The sequence below is a fragment of the Lolium perenne genome, chromosome 4 (assembly GCF_019359855.2).
Source record: "Lolium perenne isolate Kyuss_39 chromosome 4, Kyuss_2.0, whole genome shotgun sequence".
Taxonomy (NCBI): Eukaryota; Viridiplantae; Streptophyta; class Magnoliopsida; order Poales; family Poaceae; genus Lolium; species Lolium perenne.
The window spans coordinates 173,895,851-173,917,253 of NC_067247.2; the positions used below are offsets into that span (position 1 = coordinate 173,895,851).

General features: G+C 49.1%; 1 protein-coding gene across 1 annotated transcript; it reads right to left on the reverse strand.

The window, feature by feature from the left end:
• Positions 1–14,914: 14,914 nt before the first annotated feature.
• On the reverse strand, positions 14,915–21,290 carry LOC127294643 (scarecrow-like protein 9). The gene is made up of 4 exons (XM_051324505.2): positions 21,147–21,290; positions 19,430–21,053; positions 15,522–15,850; positions 14,915–15,344 (listed from the first exon to the last, which is right to left on the reverse strand). Exons 2-4 carry the CDS (start codon positions 20,651–20,653, stop codon positions 14,915–14,917), a joined length of 1,983 nt encoding a protein of 660 aa, XP_051180465.1. The 5' UTR covers positions 20,654–21,053; positions 21,147–21,290.
• Positions 21,291–21,403: the final 113 nt, after the last annotated feature.

The window sequence follows — 21,403 nt, forward strand, 5'->3', positions numbered from 1 at the left end:
CTCCTAATCCAACTTCGGGAATATCAAGGCAAATAGCTTCGCCAGAGCTCCCTTGGTATTTTGCAGTAGTTCTTGGATTTGGTCGCTGGAGTCCACGACGAAGGAAATAGCATCGGACATGGAGTCGACTCGAAGCCTGTTTGCGGGGTCGACGGGCATGTCGGCAGCGCTCGGAACAGTATGAAGATACGGATTATAAGGTAAAGCAATCTGTCAAGGGAAGGGGAATAAAGGAGCCGAAGTAATTTACCCGGGAGGGTCTCAATAGATTTACGGAGGCCGCCCTCCTTCTTATCTGTTCGGGTCTGGGCCTTTGTCCTCTGCTTCTCTTCCTCCTCTAGCTTCGCCTTCACTTGGTCTAGCTCCTTCTTCAATTTTGCGGCCTCTCGCTGAGCTTCGATCGCCAGCTTGTTTGCCTTATCGAGTTGTTCAGATGAAGAACTGGTGGCTTCTCGGAGTTGGGCATTCACGACTTCAAGCTTGACAAACTAGGCGGCAAAATCCACTACCATGTCCACTGTGGCTTGAATAGGCTACACCAAAGAAACGAAATACCAGTCAAGCATTCGAACGTACGTCAAGCCAACACTTGGTTGGAAGCAACCAACTGTAGGCTCGGGGGCTACTCGGGTAAGGACTATCATAAAAGGGGAAATATAACGACACTTACGTGTCCTTCCGAAGATGAGGGATTGGGAGTAGCTGCCGAAGGAATGGCTGTAAGAGGATTTTCCTTTTGCTTCTTCAGCGTCCTCTTCGGTGGCAGAGGAATAATCAGGACCTCTTCCAACAAAATTAGTTCTCAACCCTCGCCGTCACCTTCCTTTCGGAGCAGCTAGTCTTCGCCTTCTTCGAGGGTGGAGGACTGCATCTGCTACACGAATAAAGATCGTTAGGAATTTTAATGAGACATACAAGTAAGGGTGCTTATGAGCCGGATGACAAATCATCCTCGTTAGCGAAGAAACCCAACGGATTCTTGGGCGGCTGAGCGGTCGACGCCTCGGGAGCTGCCGCAACAAGAGGAATTTGATCAACATCATCGTCATCCTAACCACTAGGGCTTGACTCTGATGTACCAGTTAATTCATCGACAGTTGCCCTCCGACTGTTATCAATAAAGAGCACGACGTCATCATCATCATCTTCTTCTTCTTCGTATGCGGTGGCGACGCTGTCCTCGACCACCTCGACGTTCTCCTCAACATTTCCTGCGAGTTTGTCGTCTTCGGGAGCTTCTCTAGTCTCGGGTGCGGGAGTAAGGCACCTTAGGATAGTCAAGGGCTAGCAACTTGAAGAAAAATCAGAGTCAAAATAAATCATCGGCTACACACATTATATTGAGTATGGAGTGTCAAGACAATGAAAAGTAACCTTGACAGGAAGGTTGTGGAGCTCGTATGTATCTTGGAGGGATACAAGGGAAACGGAGTCTTCCTTGCTGAAGTACGCAGGTGCCTAACTTCATCAAGGAGATCCTTTTCTGAGAGATCTGCCGCATTAACCCGGGTCACGTCCTTGGCGCCCGTGTACAACCACATCTGATGAGCCCTGGACATCACATGCTGGATGCGACGCCTCAGGAACAAAGCAGCAACCTCGGTACCAGCCATTGTTCGGCCGCCCGCATTCTTCGGATCTAAGACCTTCTTGTACAAACTATCGTCTACTGCCTGTTCTTCGGCAGTCAAAATATGCCGCCAAGACTTCTTCCGCATTGCGTCTAGGACATCTTCGAATGCTGGCAAGTTGGAGCAATAACCCGAAGCCGTTCGGTCCCTAAGGTAGAACCACTTTGATCTCCAGCCTTGAAAGGATTATCTTATCGGGAAGTTGAAGTAGTTAACTTCCTTTCGAGCAACGAAGCCGACCCCTCCGACAACATGGGGTCCGCCGCCCCCGCTGTGGCGCTTGACAAAGAATATCTTCTTCCATAGACCCCAATTAATGAGGGTCGATGCCAAGAAAAGCCTCGCTGACAGTGATAAAGATCGCCACATGCAAGATGGATTTCGGCGTCAGCTGCCAGAGCTGAATGTGGTAGGAAAAGAGGAGGCAACGTATGAATTAGTGGGCTGGAAGGGACAGCCCACGGTACAAGAAGGCAGGAAACATGACGGCAAATCCAGCAGGGGGATTAGGGCGAGATACAGAACTTGGGAAGTGTACTTCCTTCTCGTTAGCGGAAATTAGTCCCAAGCTCCTCATCTTCTTCTCATCACGCTTGGTGATGGAGGAAGCTGTCCAATTGTATTGAAGATCCTTGGCGACGGCGGCGGACCTCTGCACGATGCTGGGCGCCTTCGAGCCAGTGGCGCTCGCGGTGGAACTGGAAGACGCGGTGATCCTTTTCTTTCCCATGGCGCTTGGGAGTTCCCTTTCGAGCTTTGGAGACTTGAGTGCAGTGGCAATGGCAGGCGTGAAGCAAGGAGGAAGACGAGCATGGATTAGGGGCGATCTAGATTAACCCTTGCCTCCCTTTTATAAGGGAGAAATTACATCAGATCTCGGCCATCAAATACACATCGCTAAAAATGGACGGAAATCTAACTCTACACGTGTCGCAAGAGGAGAGGAACCGGCGGGCCATCTACCCCCACTACGCACGAGGATCAAGGAAACACCTCGGTCAACGTGCAAGGTCAGGTCATTTTCTAACTGACCGCGCAGACGTGGGGTGGGCCCATTAGGTCACATCTTGTCAGTCGCGCGCAACAGTTGGCACGCCGCTGATGATATCATCAAGATTATCGGCTCCTCCATGGTGGAGCACCCGATTGTTATTAACTCGAAGAAAGCTACGATGCATGACCCAACAACTTATAGCCTATATATGACTACTTCATAGTCATCCACGGGCTCGGGGGCTACTCCCATCGGGAACGCTGGCCGCGCACCCGATAAAAAGGCGGGCTCGTTAACAAAAGAAACGGGTCTGAAGGTTCCAGCTATCCAGGTTCGAGTCTGGGGACTTAAAACTGTGTAGGGTAACGTTGTTTTGCTTCAGCAGTTAACCAGTCTGGGTTCATCGAGTAAACCTAGGCTCATTAGTTTCATCCCTTACGTACATTCAATTGTTTGGCTTCCCTCGAAGTCCACATTCCTTAAGGACTCGATACATTAAAAGACATCTGATGAAGGAGAATATTCAAAAACATCGACATCGACAGCAAGACCTTCGAGTAGCACAACTTGAGTCTACGCACGGTTGCAAGCATCTGTCCATAGAATCGGGGGGCTACTCCCATCGGGAGCGTTGTTCGCGCACTCGATAACAGATGATTTCAAGTTTACATCAAACACAAGATTCAACATTCTTCGACTGATCAAGACGTTCATACGATGATAACTTTAGTCCGTGCCTGAAGCTTTGCTTTGGCTAGTCACTCGGGGCTACTGATGTGGGCATTATCCGTCGGGTACCCAACATTGTCCTACCTCCTTTGGCCCAACAAGGGGCCCGTGAGAATCACCGCAGCCCAAGATGGACCAACACGTCGGTTGCAACGGAGGAAAGTTAGAAGGAGACGTATTCTTGATGGAGAAGGCAAGGAAACATCAAATAAGGAAATGATAGACTAGATCTTACTGTAACATAGTTGAATCCGTGCAGGACTCTCGGAACCTGGCCTCCTATATAAAGGCCAGGAGAGGGCCTGTCGGAGGACATCAATACAACCTGCACAATACCGCATACACAAAACCCTAGAAACCTTGCCTTTCAGCGAGATAACCACAACGCAGTCTATCGGCAACCCCACTGTAACCTTTTTTATCGGTAAATCAAGATCAGACAAGTAGGAGTAAGGGTTTTACCTCATCGAGGACCCCGAACCTGGGTAAATCTCGCCTTTTGTTCGTTTGGTATCCGATGTCTCGTGCTAACCTGCAGGATTCCGTCAACCTTAAGCCCCTCATGGTGGCCATTGCCAAGGAGCCCCCTCATCACTCGTAGCATGTTGTAGTCGTACAGCTTGATGTTGTGGCTCGGCAAGTCGGCTCGGTGCACATCGATGCGGCTTGATTTAGGCGATGTAACCCTGAGTTGATGAAGACCCGCAGGCCCTCCGTCCCGCGTTGCGCAGACCTAGCGGGTGGCGCATGTCATGGTTGTCGGGCATGTGGATGAAGTTAGGCGCGGCGTAGCTGTTGGAGTCAATGGTGCAGTGAAGCCCCATGTTTTTTCGATAAAGGATGCTTTATTACTTTTGGGAAAGCAATTACATCCAGCCTCTGCATAACCAGGATGCACACAGCCGTTTATGAAAGTCAAGTCCAAAAAAGATGCCAAAATAAAAACTAGGCGAAATACATATCGGAACGATGAATCGCAAAACGCCTAAGGTGTGGGTGGGGCTTCAATCCGTAGACTATGCTGCCACCCATGTAGGGAAAAAGTATCCCTCACCGTAGCCTCCAATCGTGTACAGACCTCCGTAAATAGGTCTCGGTTCTCCATACGCTGAAGAGGTAACCATGAATGAAGAATCCCTGTACATCTGTACATGACCTGCAACAAAGAGGAGTTAATGTCATTAAAAATCTTGTCATTTCTACTCAGCCATAGCACCCAGATAACTGCTAGCGCCCCCACCCTAAGAAGCAACTTGAACCTTGAATCTATACCATGAAGCCAATTACCGAAGATATTGGCCACACTAGTGGGAGGATACAAGGTAGACGCTACTTGGATGACCGACCAAATAGATCTCGCAAACTGGCACTGGAAGAAGAGGTGTTTAATAGTTTCATCATGATGACAAAAAACACATCGAGAGCTTCCTTGCCAATTCCGCTTAACAAGATTGTCTTTGGTGAGGATGACTCCTCGATGAAGGTACCATCCAAATATTTTTAATTTTAATGGTATCTTCATCTTCCAAATTTTCTTATTATTATCAACCGGTAAATCAGAATGGATTATGGCGGTGTATAAGGATTTTACCGAGAAAGAGCCATCTACATGTAAATTCCACCTAAATTCATCTGGTTCAGGCGATAGGTTAACATCCCCCAACCTATGAATTAAAGCGTTCCATGTCACAAGCCTTTGTCCTAGCAAAACACGTCGGAACGTCACATTCGGTGGAGAGGTAGCCATTACTGTGGCAATGGTATCTCCTTTGCGACGAACGATACTATACAACGCGGGATACTGTTCACTTAGAGGTGCATTGTCTAACCAAGCATCTTCCCATAAACGTATATGTGCCCCATTCTTAATTGAGAAAGTACCATGACGAAAAAAGACATTTTTTGACGCCATTAGACCAGCCCAGAAGTGTGAATCTCCAGGTTTCCAAACCACCTGAGATAACGTCTTGGAGCCGATATACTTTCTCCGGAGTATAGTTTGCCAAATCCCATCCTCGGTAAGGAGCTTAAAAAGCCATTTACCCAGCAGGGCTTTATTCTTGACTTCCAGGTCATGAACACCAAGCCTGCCTTGATCTTTGGGACTACAAACTACACTCCATTTAACCAGTCGATATTTCTTTTTCTCGCTATCCCCTTGCCAAAAGAATCCGGATCGATAATAATCGAGTTTATGCAGAACTCCTTTTGGTAAAAGAAAGAATGATAACATATACAGTACCATATTTGTCAGTACCGAATTAATGAGTACCAATCTTCCTCCCAGGGATAAATTTTCCTTTCCAACTACTAAGGCGCTTCTGTAATCTTTCTTCTACTATTTTCCATTCAGCGATCGCGAGTCTCCGGTAATGAATCGGAATACCCAAATAGAGAATGGGAAATTGGCCTTGCCCGCAACCGAACAACTCTGTATAGAGAGCTGTATCATCTTGGGCATCGCCGAAACAGAACAATTCACTTTTATGAAAATTGATTTTCAATCCCGACAACTGCTCAAAAGCCACCAAAATTAATTTCAGGTTTTGAGCTTTTTCGAGATCATGATCCATAAACAGAATTGTATCATCGGCATATTGAAGGATAGATAAACCACCATCAACCAGATGAGGAATCACCCCTTCAATTTGACCATCAGACTTGGCCCGCTCTATGAGTATAGCCAGCATATCCGCCACAATGTTAAATAACATCGGTGATAACGGATCCCCTTGGCGTAACCCTTTTCGTGTTTGGAAATAATGGCCGGTGTCATCATTAACCCGAATTGCCACACTACCTCCATACACAAAATCATTAATTAAAGCACGCCATTCAGGAGAAAAACCTTTCATCCTGAGTATCTGTTGTAGGAAAGATCACTTGACCTTGTCATAAGCCTTTTCAAAATCTAATTTTAAAATAACCCCATTTAATTTCTTAGTATGCATCTCATGTACCGTCTCATGCAAAACCGCCACTCCATCAAGGATATTTCTTCCTTGCATGAAAGCGGTTTGAGATGGCCGAACTACATGATCCGCAACCGTATTAAGTCTAATGGTGGCCACTTTCGTGAATATCTTGAAACTTACGTTTAAAAGGCAAATAGGTCTATATTGTTGAAACCTTTCTGCCTCATTAACTTTTGGTAACAAGATTACTTCACCAAAATTTAGACGAAATAATTCTAGTTGTCCAATATGCAAAGCACTGAACAAATCTAGAAGATCCACTTTAATAGTATCCCAGAAGGTTTGGTAAAATTCCACTGGAAAACCATCAGGACCCGGTGCTTTGTTGCATTCCATTTGGAAAATAGCCTTCTACACCTCTTCCTCTGAATAAGGTGCAATAAGTAAACCATTTTCCTCAATAGAAACTTGGGGTATGTCGGCTGTTAAGTCCTCATCTAGAGAAAAAGAGCTTTCATCTGGAGGACCAAACAAGCCTTTATAATAATTAGTAATGTACGATTTGAGTTGCTCATGACCTTCAATCAACCCTTCATCTTGAATAAGAGAATGAATACGTTTTTTTCGATGTCTCCCATTGGCTATACCATGGAAATATCGCGTATTTGAGTCTCCTTCCAAAATGAATTGGGCCTTGGACCGTTGGTACCATTTGAGTTCCTCCTCGCGAAGTAGACTCGCCATCTGCGCATTGGACCGATTCTTAATTTCAATCTCGTGCGCAGTCAACGGTCGTACCTCAGCAAAAGCCTCAAGCTCATCAATCAAGGTTGATAAGCGAGCCTTTTCTTTTTTAAGAATGCCTGTCATATGGGTAGCCCAACCAGAGAGATGTCTGCGCATTGCACGCATCTTATTATTCCATCTCAAGATTGGAGTACTACCACCAACTGGCCTTTCCCAAACCGTCTTAACCATCTCATGAAACCCTTCTCTCTGTAACCAGCCAAGTTCAAATTTGAAAGGCCGCTTACAAACAGGTCTAGGGTTCCCAGTAGTTAAGAGGATAGGAGCATGGTCAGACAATTTTTCAATACGTTCTAGTGCACGGACATAAACCATGGGGTATTTATTCTCCCATTCGGTATCCATCAACATGCGATCTAGTTTTTCGTACGTGGGCTCAGGCAAGCTATTTGCCCAAGTAAACTGTCGACCGAACATAAACACCTCTCTCAAGTCAAGACTATCAATGACAGCATTAAATAAGAAAGGCCAATGTCCAGCAAAGAGACCTTTACTTTTTTCATGAGGAAATCTTAGTAAATTAAAATCACCGCCGATCAAAATCGGGTATGGATTATCTTTAGTAAGATTTACCAACTCACGTAAAAAGTCAGCCTTAAAAGCGTCTTGGGCAGCACCATACACAGCAACCAGACTCCACATGAACCCATCAGCCTTATTCTGAATGTCGAGCTTAATGTGATACTCGCCATCAGAACTAGCTAGAACAGTCATGGTGTCTATGCGGACGCCAAGTAAAATGCCCCCATACCTACCACGAGGTGGGCGAGAAAACCACTGAAAGTTAATCCCGCCCGATAAACGGTCGAGAAAACTGTGTGAGAAACTCCGCCTACCCGTCTCCGATATTGCAATAAAATCTAAATGATACTCTCTACAACCATCGGCAATGTGCGAATGCTTAGCCAAGTCACCAAGACCTCTGCTATTCTGAAACATGCCATTCATTGAGAAACTATTTTAGATTTAGACCTCTTGCAATATCTACGAGACTTCTTACCGGGTGACGACCTAGAACCACGTGTTGAAGCTTTTAGGTCATAAAGTGAACTAAGCTCCGAGTGTTCTATGTCGACCTCTGAGATATTACCAATGATAGCCGAGAGAAGCTGACCATCTAGGATGTCATCCTCTTCATCATCGCTATGATGGAAGTTTCAGGCCCAGTGGAAACGTTCGAAACAACCGTTAAACGGTCAAGTTCCGTCTGTCTCAACACATTAGCCGAAACCGAGATCTCATCAGATGTATTACCCAATGAGACCCCAAGACTACTCAAATTAGACGAAATACGTGAATCTGAAAAAGAAATAAAAGACTTGGAAGGTTGTTTCATACCAGCCGTATCAAGGTTCATCTCCGCCTTGCGTCGCATGGCACGCTGCATGACGTCCTCGTCCGTAGCCCCCGATCCATCCTCCGCAAATGCATGCCTCCCACTCCTTCTCACCATCGACTGAACGACAGGAGGAGGAGGAGGCTGCTGCAAGGTAGGTACCGGCGACCGTGAAGCCGATCTCGACGAAGAGGCTATCGAAGCAGATGAAGAGCTCGGCGCACCAGGGGGAGGTGTCGGTGAAGCCCCCTGAACCGACTCCACCCGCGGCGAACCCCTCTCCAGAGGCGACAGCGGCGAAGACGAAAGCTCCTCCTCCGCCCGTGGGGTCGGCATCAACGCCCCGAGCAGACCATCCACCCGAGGTGGTAGAGCCACTGTCTCAGGCATCGCCTCCTCGGGGTCCTCGCTGGGCCATCGCTGCAGCGAGCCGGACCCCGCCACGGCCGACTGCTGCATGGCCGCCGAAGCGCCGTCGCCAGGGCGCTGCTGCTGTGTGGCCGCCTGGGTGTGCTGCGTGTGCAGAGGCAAAGCCACCTGGGCGTGTTGCGCCGTGGCCGCCTGGGCGAGCTGCATCGTGGCCGCCTGGGCGTGCAGCGCCGTGGCCACCTGGGCGTGCTGCGTCGTGGCCACCTAGGTGTGTCGCGTCGTGGCCGCCTGGGTGTGCTGCGTCGTAGCCGCCTGGACGAGCGGCGCCTTGGCCGCCTGGGCATGCAGCGTCATGCCCGCCGGGGCGCACTGCAGCATAGACGAGGCCGGCTGCTGCCCTGCTGGGGTCCCGTACACATCACCGTGGCCGACTGTGGCGAACCACCACAGGCGCCTGCGCCGGTTCCGTCTGAGTCGGAGTAGAAGACGAAACCGGCACACCCTGCGGCGAGCGTGGCGACGTAGGTGTAGTAGTAGAAGATGAAATTGGACGAGTGCGACCCTGCATGAAAGTCCGTACCCTAGACGGAGAAGATGAACGAGAGAACACAGGCGGCGAGGCTACAAGGTGAGGAGATTCCACCCTCGCACGCTCCACAATCTGGCGCCCCCTGACCGTCACCGGCGAGTGGTTAAATGGAGTCAGAGCCACCTGCGCCATCGGCACCGCTGAAGCACCCTGTGGCTGCGTCGATGGATGTCCATCTACCTCCATATTGGCCGCATCCGGCGCAGCATCCGCCGCCGCATCATCCATACGCTCCTCCTCAAAACCATGGGAGCCGTCATCATCACCACCGTCCTTCCAGAAATAAGGCCGAAACCTGGCGTCTGGCTTGAACCCAGCTGCTTCCCGACGAAAGCGAAACCTGTAACCATTAAGCTGTAAAAGTGCGATCACTTGCAAGCATCCATTATCTTTCTCCAATGCCGAAGGGTCACGCATAGCCACCAGAATACGAATAATCCCCATACTCCGAAGGGAAACTAGATCAACATCCAAAGTGCTGCCAATAAGAGACCCCACAGCCCAAAGACCTAAAAAGTGACGCACAGAATCAGGTACGCCGTCGACATGCACCCAAACAGGCTCCATAACAAACTCCGGAGTAACATCCTGGTGCACCCAAGAAGAGACAAGAGCTTGTGCACTAATCTTGGGCACACTCATCTGCAACCCATCTATCCTCGACAGATCCTCGGCTGTAGGTATACCAACAAGAAAAGCATCAACCCCATGTGGCACCGCCTCCCACTTCCATGAAGGATTCCCCGGACACATCCGGGCTATAAGACTCTGAATATCAGCAGCTGAAACTACACCCTCTCCAGACACCTGCACCAAAGCTGTAGGTGCTCCAGACGCCATCAACTTAGGCTTAAAAACTGAGTCCGGGAGCTGAAGATCAAGCGTGGCGTCATTGCCACAACCGAAAAAAAAGCTCGTAGGTCTCGGCAGCTTTAGTATCGGACACCTAATGGTCGGGTGCGCCCCAGAATCACACACCAGACAATAATGAATAGCCTTACAATTCTTGGTCGCATGCGTATCCACGGCGCACTTCCAACAGCGCCCCTCCTTCTTTTGCTTCACCACTGGTGCATCAGGAACTGTAGGCGCCTGTAAGGGAGCCATAAGAGCATCAGAATTTGCCACCAAAGGAGGCTGTACCAAAGGTAGTGTCGCAGACTGTCCCAATGGAGGTATCGGCTGTCCCATATGAGGCCCAGACTCTCCCACCGAAGGTACCGGCTGCGCCACCGTAGTGGCACTTTTCTTCTTCACTTGTCCAGGCTGCGGCAGTGTCTGCTGATAAATAGGTGGCTGGACAGGCGGCTGCACCATACTCTGCTGACCAGGAATCGGGTACTGAAATTGCCCTTGGTACTGCGGATACAACGGCAGGCATCTGAGGCATAGGCGGACGAAATCCGAAAGGCGGCCGCGCCGCAGGTGCAGCCTGCCGAGGCGCAGAAGCAACCGGCCGAGGAGGAGGCGCAGCCTGCGGCATAGGCATCCCTGCCGGCCAACCCTGGAACCCGGGGGGTCCCACATATGGGCCGGTAGGCGGAGCAGCTGCAGCCGAAGGCGGAGCCGACCCCGGCAAGGTTGATGTAGAGCCAGGCGTCGGCACCGGCACCCTAGGCGGCACGGACGACCTCGACGGTCTGGCCATCTCCGCGATGGCGGAAACCCCGGCAACCACCTGCAGGAAGGAGCGGCCGTGCAGCAACCTTTTCGAAGAGGCTGGGAGGAAGGGCGAAACGGCGCAGGGCGATATGGGCGGAGCAGGAACGGCGGCGGCGAAGGAACCAGGAGGAGGCGAAGTACGTTGATCGATCACACGTGATCGTATGCGATCCTTGTACGCCCTCTGCATGGCCGACACGGCCCGCCCCAGTCTGGCCCAACGCGGAAGCGGCCCAGCAACAGCGGCCGAAAATCCCGCCTCGCCCTCCGCCCTCGTTCGAATTCGCGGCCAGGAGATCGACTGCGCCACCGGCGGCGAGCTCGCCGCAGAGATCACCGCCGCCACCCTATCCACCGACCTTGGCGATCGTAGACCCTCCCCCGCCGCACGAGCCGACGAAACGGCTTCCCCAGCAGGAAAGAAGTCGGCAAGCACGGCCGGCGGCGTGATCCGCTTGGGAGGGAGCGGGCCTTTCCAAGCCTTCATCTTCACCAGCTGCTTAGGGAGACAGAAAACCGGCGGTGCTGATGCCGTTCTTCCACCCTCCGCCGCCATGGCCGATCTAACATGAGATGAAGACCTTGCTCGCTGCCCGAATGCTCCGTCGGACGACTTCTTCTCCCACGTACGGGACTCCGGTGTAGGGAATCCGATCTTGGACCAGAACTCATCGAGACGCTCGTCGTCTCCCCTAACACCGGAAACGTCGAGAGGCAACACTCGTGGGATATCATCGAGCCCACGCCAAGCGACTTCCTCGGCCACCGGCAAGTTCTATCTCAGTGAAGCCCCATGTACATATGTTTGATTATGGATCAGTACAAGATGTTCTCTAGAGTCTTAGTCTAACTCAGTGTCCTATACTAATTCTAACAGTAACATGTTAGCCGGATAATGCATTATTTACTTATCGGATTAAAATAATTTGTTTGCCAATAATTATCAGAATGTTGCTACATACTGGCAAGATTATGCGTGATACAATAGCACCTCTTAGTTGTAAGTTGTTGAAGCATATGATCCCTTGATGCTCATCTTTGCACCTCTCAAACGAAACTTGATGACAACAAATCGAACCCACATAGAAATCTTCTTTCCTGTTACATGCACATGAAAACATATCAAACCCACATAGAAACACCTAACACATAGATCATGCCTCAGTTGACAAAGTTCAGTTGACTTGATCCTGCCGGGTTAACAATGTCCATGGCCTGCTCAATGGCGGATATCATAACTTCAATCGTCGATGAAGCGGACCTATGGCTCATTGCTGGTCGACGACGAGTCTGTGAATTACTACAGAGACCCCGAGAACCTGACTAGGTAGATGTTGGTCAGGCTAGTCTGTTAGTCTTAGTCTAACTTCTTGTAAAATATTCTTTTATGTTTCTTCGTTTGTACTGCCACTCCTCTATTATCAATGAAAACCAGCTCTGAACTTAAAAAAAAACCAATGTCCATGGCTTTAGCATGTTGATGATGGACCCATTCTTCCATCAAGCTTTGGGTTCCTCAATTGGAGCAGTCGTCGGGATCGATGTCGAGGTCCCCTACCCAGACATACTCCATTTGTATTCGATGGTGTGGAAACAGAAACACTGAACTGTCTCGCACAGGAGGTAGGCTAGTATCCTCAGTTAGCTCGACTGGACGGAATCCTGGAAATGCTCCGCCTCGTCACCTCGAGCCACCGGTGACTCGTTCCTCAGTGCCAGTAGGCGGTCCAACATCTTCCCGCGACGGCTTCCTCCTTGGATTCAGGGAGGGAGGGCTGGCGCAGAGACCCGTTCTTGTGCCTGCTGCCGTGGGACAAACAGACCTGTAGTAGGCGTACATTCTTGTGTACTGGGACAAATGTATTCTCTGCAATTGACTAAGATATACTGAAGAGGAACGTAGGATGCTCTTCTACAACGACTAGAGGAGCCTGGACCTCTCTCTCTCGCGCTACAGTAACCGGGAGAGGCGATTTGTGAAATCCCTAGTCAAGCCACCTTCTCCGACGGTGTTTCGCCGGATCCCCCTCCTCCGGCGGCCGCTCCGGCGGCGGGAGGGTGGGGGATCCTCGGATCCCGTGCTGTAGATATGGTAGGTGCGAGTAGGTTGCCTTCTGGCGGCGCGGTGGTGGAGGCGGCGTCGTCGGGTCGGCTTTTGGTGGTGGTCGTCTTCCTCCCTCGCGGCGGTGCTCCGGTGGGGTACGGCTGCGGATCGACTGCCTTCCGGCGCTCGCAGCTCGGAGGAGCTGTGCTGCGCATCTTCCCCGAGCCGGAGTCTGTGGAGCGGCGGCTCCGGTGGTTGAATAAGAGGAAAGTGTTGGTGATGAGCTCCAGATCGAGGACGACGACGGCGTTGCAAGGTGGAGGCTCGGTTGAGCTGAGGCCCGTAGACTTCCCGTCCGTCAGGGGACTCCTTCCGATCCAAGGCTTCAGAGGAGGGGCGACGGCGGCGCGCCCACGGCACGTCTTCTTCAGCGCCGGCGACCTCGTGGTCCTTCGGGACTGGTTTGTTATTTTTCCTTTTCTTGTGTACTGTTCTGTAAGGATCCTGGAGTAATATCACTGGCTTTTTCTCCGCAAAAAAAAAAAAAAAAACGATGCAGACAACATGATAAAACTGTGACCTTACCTTCAGATGCACATTGAAATTTTGGAAAAAAAGACCACCCTGCCCAATTAGTGACAAAGAAGACCCCCTTTAAATCAAATTGGCAAAAAATACCACCTCCGGCATGGCGGCAGCGCCCCCAGGAGACACGTGGCACATGCCGCCGGAGGCCGTGGCGGCAGGAGCTTGCCGTCCCATGCTCTGGCGGCACGTTAGGCGGTCGAGCGACGCCGTGCCATGCTCCCACGCGCGACGTTGCTTTGAGCGGGACAAGTGCATGTGCGCGTGCATAGTGCTGGGCCCTGCCGCCACTAACTACGGAGGCTAGCTCCACGTCCTCCTGTCGCCGGAGGCAGGGCTGGCATGGCCCGCGTTGAGAAACGGCGGCGGACAGCGAGCGCTGCGAGCTAACGTGCCGCCACGTCCTCAGGCGGCATGCCCTGCCGCCACCGCTCCCGGCGGCATGATGCCACGTGTCGGCTAGGGGGCTCCACCGCCACGCCGGATGTGGTCTTTTTTACCAATTTGATTTAGAGGTGGTTTTTTTTGTCAATGAATTAGGTAGGGTGGTCTCTTTTGCCAAAAGTTCATGCACGTTGACTGCACAAGAACTACTTTCCAGTTCACGTTAGGGAAACAAAAAGACGCGCTAATGCACGTGGAATCAGAACAGCTACACGAGAAATGAAAACAGTCCACCAAAACATGAAAACAAGTTACCATTCGATACTTTCTAGTAACCGATTGTATGTACTCATCGTCTAATCGACAACTTAGAAGTAGGGTGGCAGGCGGCGTCCCACATCTGCCCTGCAAATGCAAAGTTAGAGAAAAATGAGTTATGGAATCAGATCGGAATTAGAGCATGATTAACGAAAACTTCCGCCCGCATGCCACGCCGCTTTCCACCCTACTTACAAGCGCACTGTATATCATTTCATGTCTGATTGAGAAAACTGAAGAAAGATGTGCCATCAACAGGCCACAGCAAACCCAAGTTCTAATGTAGGGGTTGCTCATCTATAATACTCTCATCTCTCATAATGTAGTGGCAACTTCAGTCAAAATAGATGTATGTGCTCGTCCACTCTGAGAAACATATCCAACATGGCCATGGTTTCTTTTACTCAGTCACAGATACATAACGGAGGAAACACACATCTGACACAGCAAAAGACAGATAGGGATCAAACACTGATGAAAACCTACCGTACCATACTTGACAAACAATAAGTGAAATGTATATGAGTATATCCATTGGTACTTCAACCTACCTATGCCAATTCAGAACCACTAGCATCATCAGCAGCCCATGTCGCGTGGGCGCAGAGCACCTTGCCTTTCCATCCATGCAGAAGCAACCGATGATCCTCGTTGACGGTGAAATGTTTGTGGTACTCATTCATCACTATCTCCTTGAGCATCAGAACAATATTAGGGTCCAGGGGCAGCTGCCTCAGCCCTGCCCGCTGGTTCCGTGACTGCCATTCCCTGTAGTTCTGAGGGCGCTCCACCCGGTCTGCGCCTTCGCAGGCTATCATGTTCATGGCAGACCGTGCAAGAATGTCCCGCTCCACCAGCAGTCTCTTTTCATTGTGCCGTGGAATGGTGGTCTCCATCACGTCAAAAAGCGCCGTGAAGTAGTACAACGCTTCGCGGAACCGTGTCATGAAGAACGCCGCGCTGTACGCTCCATTGACAACCAAGGAAAAAAATAGCGCGCTATAACAAAATAGCGTGGGTCTAAAAATACGCTATTAGCATGTTATAGCGTGCTATTAACGCGAATAGCGCGCTATAGCGCCGAAATAGCGTAGCGTCGGCTCTCCAGATATGCTATAGCGTTGGAATAGCGCGCTATTTTTTTCCATGTTGACAACAGATTGGATGAACACGGCTGGCTTCATCTTCCTGATAGTGTGGAGCACCATGTCCCTTGGACTTACCTTGTCAAAGGTGACGCTCTCATCCATCAAGATCCTGAAAAAGAATACGCTGTTCACAACGAGGACCTCATCAGGATCAATCTGGAGGTCCTCGGCCCGGACAGCCTCTGGCTTGGATGCAATGGCGCGGAACTTGAATGGCACGCCAAACTGGCGAGCGCAATTGCTGAGCCGGCGTCCTGCCTCCTCAATTTGCTCAGCCGGATGTAACCCAGGCTGAGGGTTGTTAATGCCAGTGATCCATTGATACCATGACTGTCTTAGCTAGTTCTGATGAAGAGTATCACATTAAGCTCGACATTCAGAATAAAGCAGACGGGTTCAAGTGGAGTCTAGTCGCTGTGTATGGTGCCGCTCAGGATGCTTTTAAGGCTGACTTTTTACGTGAATTGGTAAATCTTACAAAAGATAATCCCTACCCGATTTTAATCGGAGGCGATTTTAATTTGTTGAGATTTCCTCATGAGAAAAGTAAAGGCCACTTTGATGGATATTGGCCTTTTCTATTCAATGCTGTCATTGACAGTCTTGATTTAAGGGAGGTGTTCATGTCTGGTCGACAGTTTACTTGGGCCAACAGCTTGCCTGAACCCACTTACGAGAAACTAGATCGCGTGTTGATGGACACCAAATGGGAAAATAAATACCCTATGGTGTCTGTCCGTGCACTAGAACGTATTGTAAATCTGTCTGACCATGCCCCCATCCTTCTAACCACTGGGGAACCCCGTCCTGTGTGTAAGCGGCCGTTCAAATTTGAACTTGGTTGGCTACATCGGGAAGGTTTTCATGATATGGTTAAGAAGGTTTGGGAGAGACCGGTCGGTGGCAGCTCTCCAATTCTGAGATGGAACAATAAGATGCGATCATTGCGCAAACATCTCTGTGGTTGGGCTGCCCATACGGCTGGTATTCTTAAAAAAGAGAAGGCTCGCTTATCAAAGGTCATTGATGAGCTTGAGGCTTTTGCGGAGGTTAGACCGCTGTCGACGCAGGAGATTGAACTCAAAAATCAATCAAATGCGCAGATGGCGAGTCTTCTTCATGAGGAGGAACTCAAATGGTACCAGCGATCCAAAGCCCAGTTCATTTTAGAGGGAGATTCAAATACGCGATATTTCCATGCTTTAGCCAATGGGAGACATCGGAAAAAACGTATTCATTCTCTTACTCAAGATGAAGGGGTGATTGAAGGCCATGAGCAGCTCAAATCGTACATTACTAATTATTATAAAGGCTTGTTTGGTCCTCCGGAGGAAAGTACTTTCTCTCTTAATGAGGATTTAACGGCCGATATACCCCAAGTTTCCGTTGAGGAAAATGGTCTACTAACCGCACCTTATACTGAGGAAGAGGTTCAGAAGGCAGTTTTCCAAATGGAATGCAACAAAGCACCGGGTCCTGATGGTTTCCCAGCTGAGTTGTATCAAACTTTCTGGGACACGATTAAATCGGACCTTCTAGATTTGTTCAGTGACCTACACTCTGGACAACTAGAATTATTTCGTCTAAATTTTGGTGAAGTAATCTTGTTACCGAAAGTTAATGAGGCAGAAAGGATTCAACAATATAGACCTATCTGCCTATTAAATGTAAGTTTCAAGATTTTCACGAAAGTGGCCACCATTAGACTTAATACGGTTGCGGATCATGTTGTCCAGCCATCACAGACGGCCTTTATGCAAGGAAGAAACATCCTTGATGGAGTGGCGGTCTTGCATGAGACGGTACATGAGATGCATTCTAAGAAATTAAATGGGGTTATTTTAAAACTAGATTTTGAAAAGGCTTATGATAAAGTTAAGTGGTCGTTTCTACAGCAAACACTCAGGATGAAAGGTTTTTCTCCAGAGTGGCGCGCTCTGATAAATGATTTTGTGTATGGAGGTAGTGTCGCAATCCGGGTCAATGATGACACCGGTCACTATTTCCAAACACGAAAAGGGTTACGCCAAGGGGATCCGTTATCACCGATGTTGTTTAACATTGTAGCGGATATTCTGGCTATACTCATAGAGCGGGCTAAGGCTAATGGCCAGATTGAAGGAGTGATTCCACATCTAGTTGATGGTGGCTTATCTATACTTCAATACGCCGATGATACAATTCTATTTATGGATCATGATCTTGAAAAAGCTCAAAACTTGGAATTAATCTTGGCGGCCTTTGAGCAATTGTCAGGATTGAAAATCAATTTTCATAAGAGTGAATTGTTCTGCTTCGGTGATGCCCAAAATGATGTGACTCTGTACACAGAGTTGTTTGGTTGTGGGCAAGGCCAATTTCCGATTCGTTATTTGGGTATTCCGATTCATTATCGGAGACTTACAATCGCGGAATGGAAATTAGTGGAAGAAAGACTACAAAAACGCCTTAGTAGCTGGAAAGGCAAGCTGCTGTCCCTAGGTGGAAGATTGGTACTCATTAATTCGGTACTCACAAACATGGTACTGTATATGTTATCATTTTTCATCCTACCAAAAGGAATTCTGCATAAACTCGATTATTATCGATCCAGATTCTTTTGGCAAGGGGACAGTGAGAAAAAGAAATATCGACTGGTTAAGTGGAGTATAGTTTGTAGTCCCAAAGACCAAGGTGGGCTTGGAGTTCATGATTTGGAAGTCAAGAATTCGGCCCTATTGGGAAAATGGCTGTTTAAGCTCCTCACTGAGGATGGGACTTGGCAGACTATCCTTCGACGAAAGTATATCGGTTCGAAGACATTATCCCAAATGGTTTGGAAACCAGGGGATTCTCACTTCTGGGCCGGGCTAATGGCGACTAAAAATGAATTTTTTCGCCATGGCACTTTCTCAATCAGAAATGGAGCACAAATACGTTTCTGGGAAGATGCTTGGCTTGACAACGCACCCCTAAGTGAACAGTATCCAGCTCTTTATAGGATTGCTCGTCGTCAAGGTGATACCATTGCTACCGTAATGGCTACCTCACCCCCGAATGTGACGTTCAGACGGGTTTTACTTGGAAAAAGACTTGCGGCATGGAATACCTTAATTCAACGGCTCGGGGATATTCAATTATCGGACGAACCGGACGAATTTAGATGGAACCTTCATGCCAACGGTGCTTTCTCTGTGAAATCTTTCTACAACGCGATCCTTCTTTCTGATCTACCAGTTGATAATAATAAAAAGATTTGGAAGATGAAGATACCATTAAAAATTAAATTTTTTGGATGGTATCTTCGTCGAGGGGTAATCCTCACCAAAGACAATCTTGTTAAGCGTAATTGGCATGGGAGTACTCGATGTGTTTTCTGTCAACAGGACGAAACAATCAAGCACTTGTTCTTCCAATGCCAGTTCGCGAGATCTATATGGTCAGTCATTCAAGTAGTGTCTACCCTGTATCCTCCGACTAGTGTTGCCAATGTCTTTGGTAATTGGCTCCATGGTGTTGATTCAAGGTTTAAGTTGCTTCTTAGGGTAGGGGCGCTAGCAGTTATCTGGGCGCTTTGGCTATGTAGAAATGACAAGATTTTTAATGATATGAATTGCTCTTTGTTGCAGGTCATCTACAGATGTACAGGTATTCTCCGTTCGTGGTTACCTCTTCAGCGAGTGGAGAACCGAGACCTGTTTACGGAGGTTGGAGACTGTACACGGTTGTACGCTACGGCGAGGGATACTTTTTCCCAACATGGGTGGCAGCATAGTCTACGGATAGATGCCCCACCTACTTCTTAGGCGTTATATGTTTCATCTTGATGTGTACATAAACGGCTGTGTGCATCCTGGTTATGCAGAGGCTGGATATAATTACTTATAAAAGTAATGAAAGCATCCCTTATCAAAAAAAAAAAATGCCAGTGATCCTCACTTCTGGTGGCCCGCCCTCCCTGTCCGCCAGCCACCGGAGCAACTCTGGCCACTGGAACCCAGTGTTGATGCCGTAGTGCACAATATGCAGTTTCCTCCTCCCTGCAACGGATGTGTAGATGGTCTTGTTAGAAAAGAGCAACGACACCTTGAGGGAACAACAGGCTGCCACGTAAAGATGGTAGCCCTTGATGAGCTCCACGACAGAGGTGCGCTTCCCCATGAGTGCGCCATAGAGCTGGCTCCCCGTGCCTGCCAGCCGCGCCTCCAGCCCTTGGGAGAAGTAATGGGCCAGCCGCTGCCTCGCGTCCCCTGCCGGTGAGGAGTGCCACTTGATCCTGAGCAGCAGCTCGCGCGCACCGTGTCGGTCATTGCTGGCCACTGCTTCTGCACAGTGGATCAGCAGTGTTTCTAGGTCAGTCACTGCCAATTGTCTCATGCCGCGCCTCCCACGCCTGTAGATGCTCAGCTGTGCTGCCTTGTTCTCCTTATCCAAAGTGACACGTACTACCTCCTGCATACTATTGAGGTACTTGTCGTAGCCATTGAGGATGAGCCGATCCAACTTCTGGAGCGCGATGGCATCCTCATCAGTGTCAGTATGCACCAGCACCACTATTTGCTTGCTTCTCCTTCCCAAGTCCGCCTCCGTATCACCACTCATGCTAAACTTGTTCTTACGCCCCCTACCATCCACCACCGCGTTGTCTCTGGGCAAGAACATGTTGGCCTCCTCCGTGCCTTTCAAGAATGCCATACTCGACAGCATGTCCATGCTGGTGCTGCCCTCTCCGGGGAACACCATATTGTTGGGCTCCACCACACAAGTACCATTCAAGTAGAAGGTTGGATCTTGTACCTCGCGAGAAAAGAACCTGCAAACCTTGTCGTCCATGTTGTTGCCTTTGCTAGGCAGCACGGTCGAGGCAAGTGTGTCGGGTGCTGAGGATTCCTGGGCATTGGATGACGTGGTGGAAGCACCGGAGAGGATCTGGGCGAATGGCTGCTCGGCCTGCTGGAGCTTCAGATGGTCAGGGTACTGGTAGAGGAACTTGTCGACAATGTCGTCTTCCTCCATAAGTATGCGTGAGATGTTTGCCAGGGTTTGATCATCCTGAGGCAGCCCTGAGTCACCATGTGTCATTGATGGATGGTCGAGGAAGACGGAAGGGCTCGGAGGTGCAGGCTCGATGAGGCCCAGCAACTCCTCTGGGGTGGCTGGCATAATGGGGTGCTTGTTGAGAACCGAGCAGTGCCTGGTTGGCTGAAGAGCGCACGCCCGTGAATATCACGTTTTTAATGGGATGCTTGGTGATGGTGTGGTGTAAATATCGATTGGAGATATCGTCTTGCTCTCCATCCATTTTCATGTGATGCCACCAGGCTCAGCATTGCTAGCTGTTGGAACAATCGAACCTTTACATGCCAGAAGGTTGGTTTGATCAGCCAGCACCGGCCGCACATATATTGATAAACAAAGAAGGGTTCGTTTCAGAAAGAATATGTTCACCTTGGTGTTGCAGCCATCCTTCTGTCCCAGTCTGATAAAAAGCTGCAATTCTTCTTGGAGAGATTGATTTTATGTGTTTGAAATGTTGTGCTGATGTGAATTCACATGAAGGGATCTGTTCCATTCGTAGAGGGAAAGAACCAGTCAAATTCATGAGAGAAATAGTTGTATCTTGCTAGTAATTATATTGACATAGATGACCTCTAACCATGTCCGGTCCTATGTTCTTTCGTGCTCCATGGTTGGACCAGATCAGTAGCACTTCACACCTGCAAGCAAACAGATGGTTTGTGAGAGTAAAGAAATTAAAAATTCCCAACCATCTGATTGGATCAAATGATGTTGAATTCAGTGTTATCTCATAACGCATATATGCAATGGAATTTCTACATGGTTAAAACAGATAATTCACTTTTAGCAACAACTGATTGTATGTACTCCCTCCAATTCGTAAATATAAAACGT

Bases quoted from the DNA above. Each gene is read 5' to 3' on its own strand.
- LOC127294643 (XM_051324505.2), bottom strand. From the start codon at position 20,653: ATGCCAGCCACCCCAGAGGAGTTGCTGGGCCTCATCGAGCCTGCACCT. The intron at 15,851-19,429 runs GTGAGGATCACT...CATCAGAACTAG, and splicing joins GGGAGGGCGGGCCACCAGAA to CTAAGACAGTCATGGTATCA. The intron at 15,345-15,521 runs TGTTGTCAACAT...ATTTTTTTCCTT, and splicing joins CCAGCCGTGTTCATCCAATC to GGTTGTCAATGGAGCGTACA.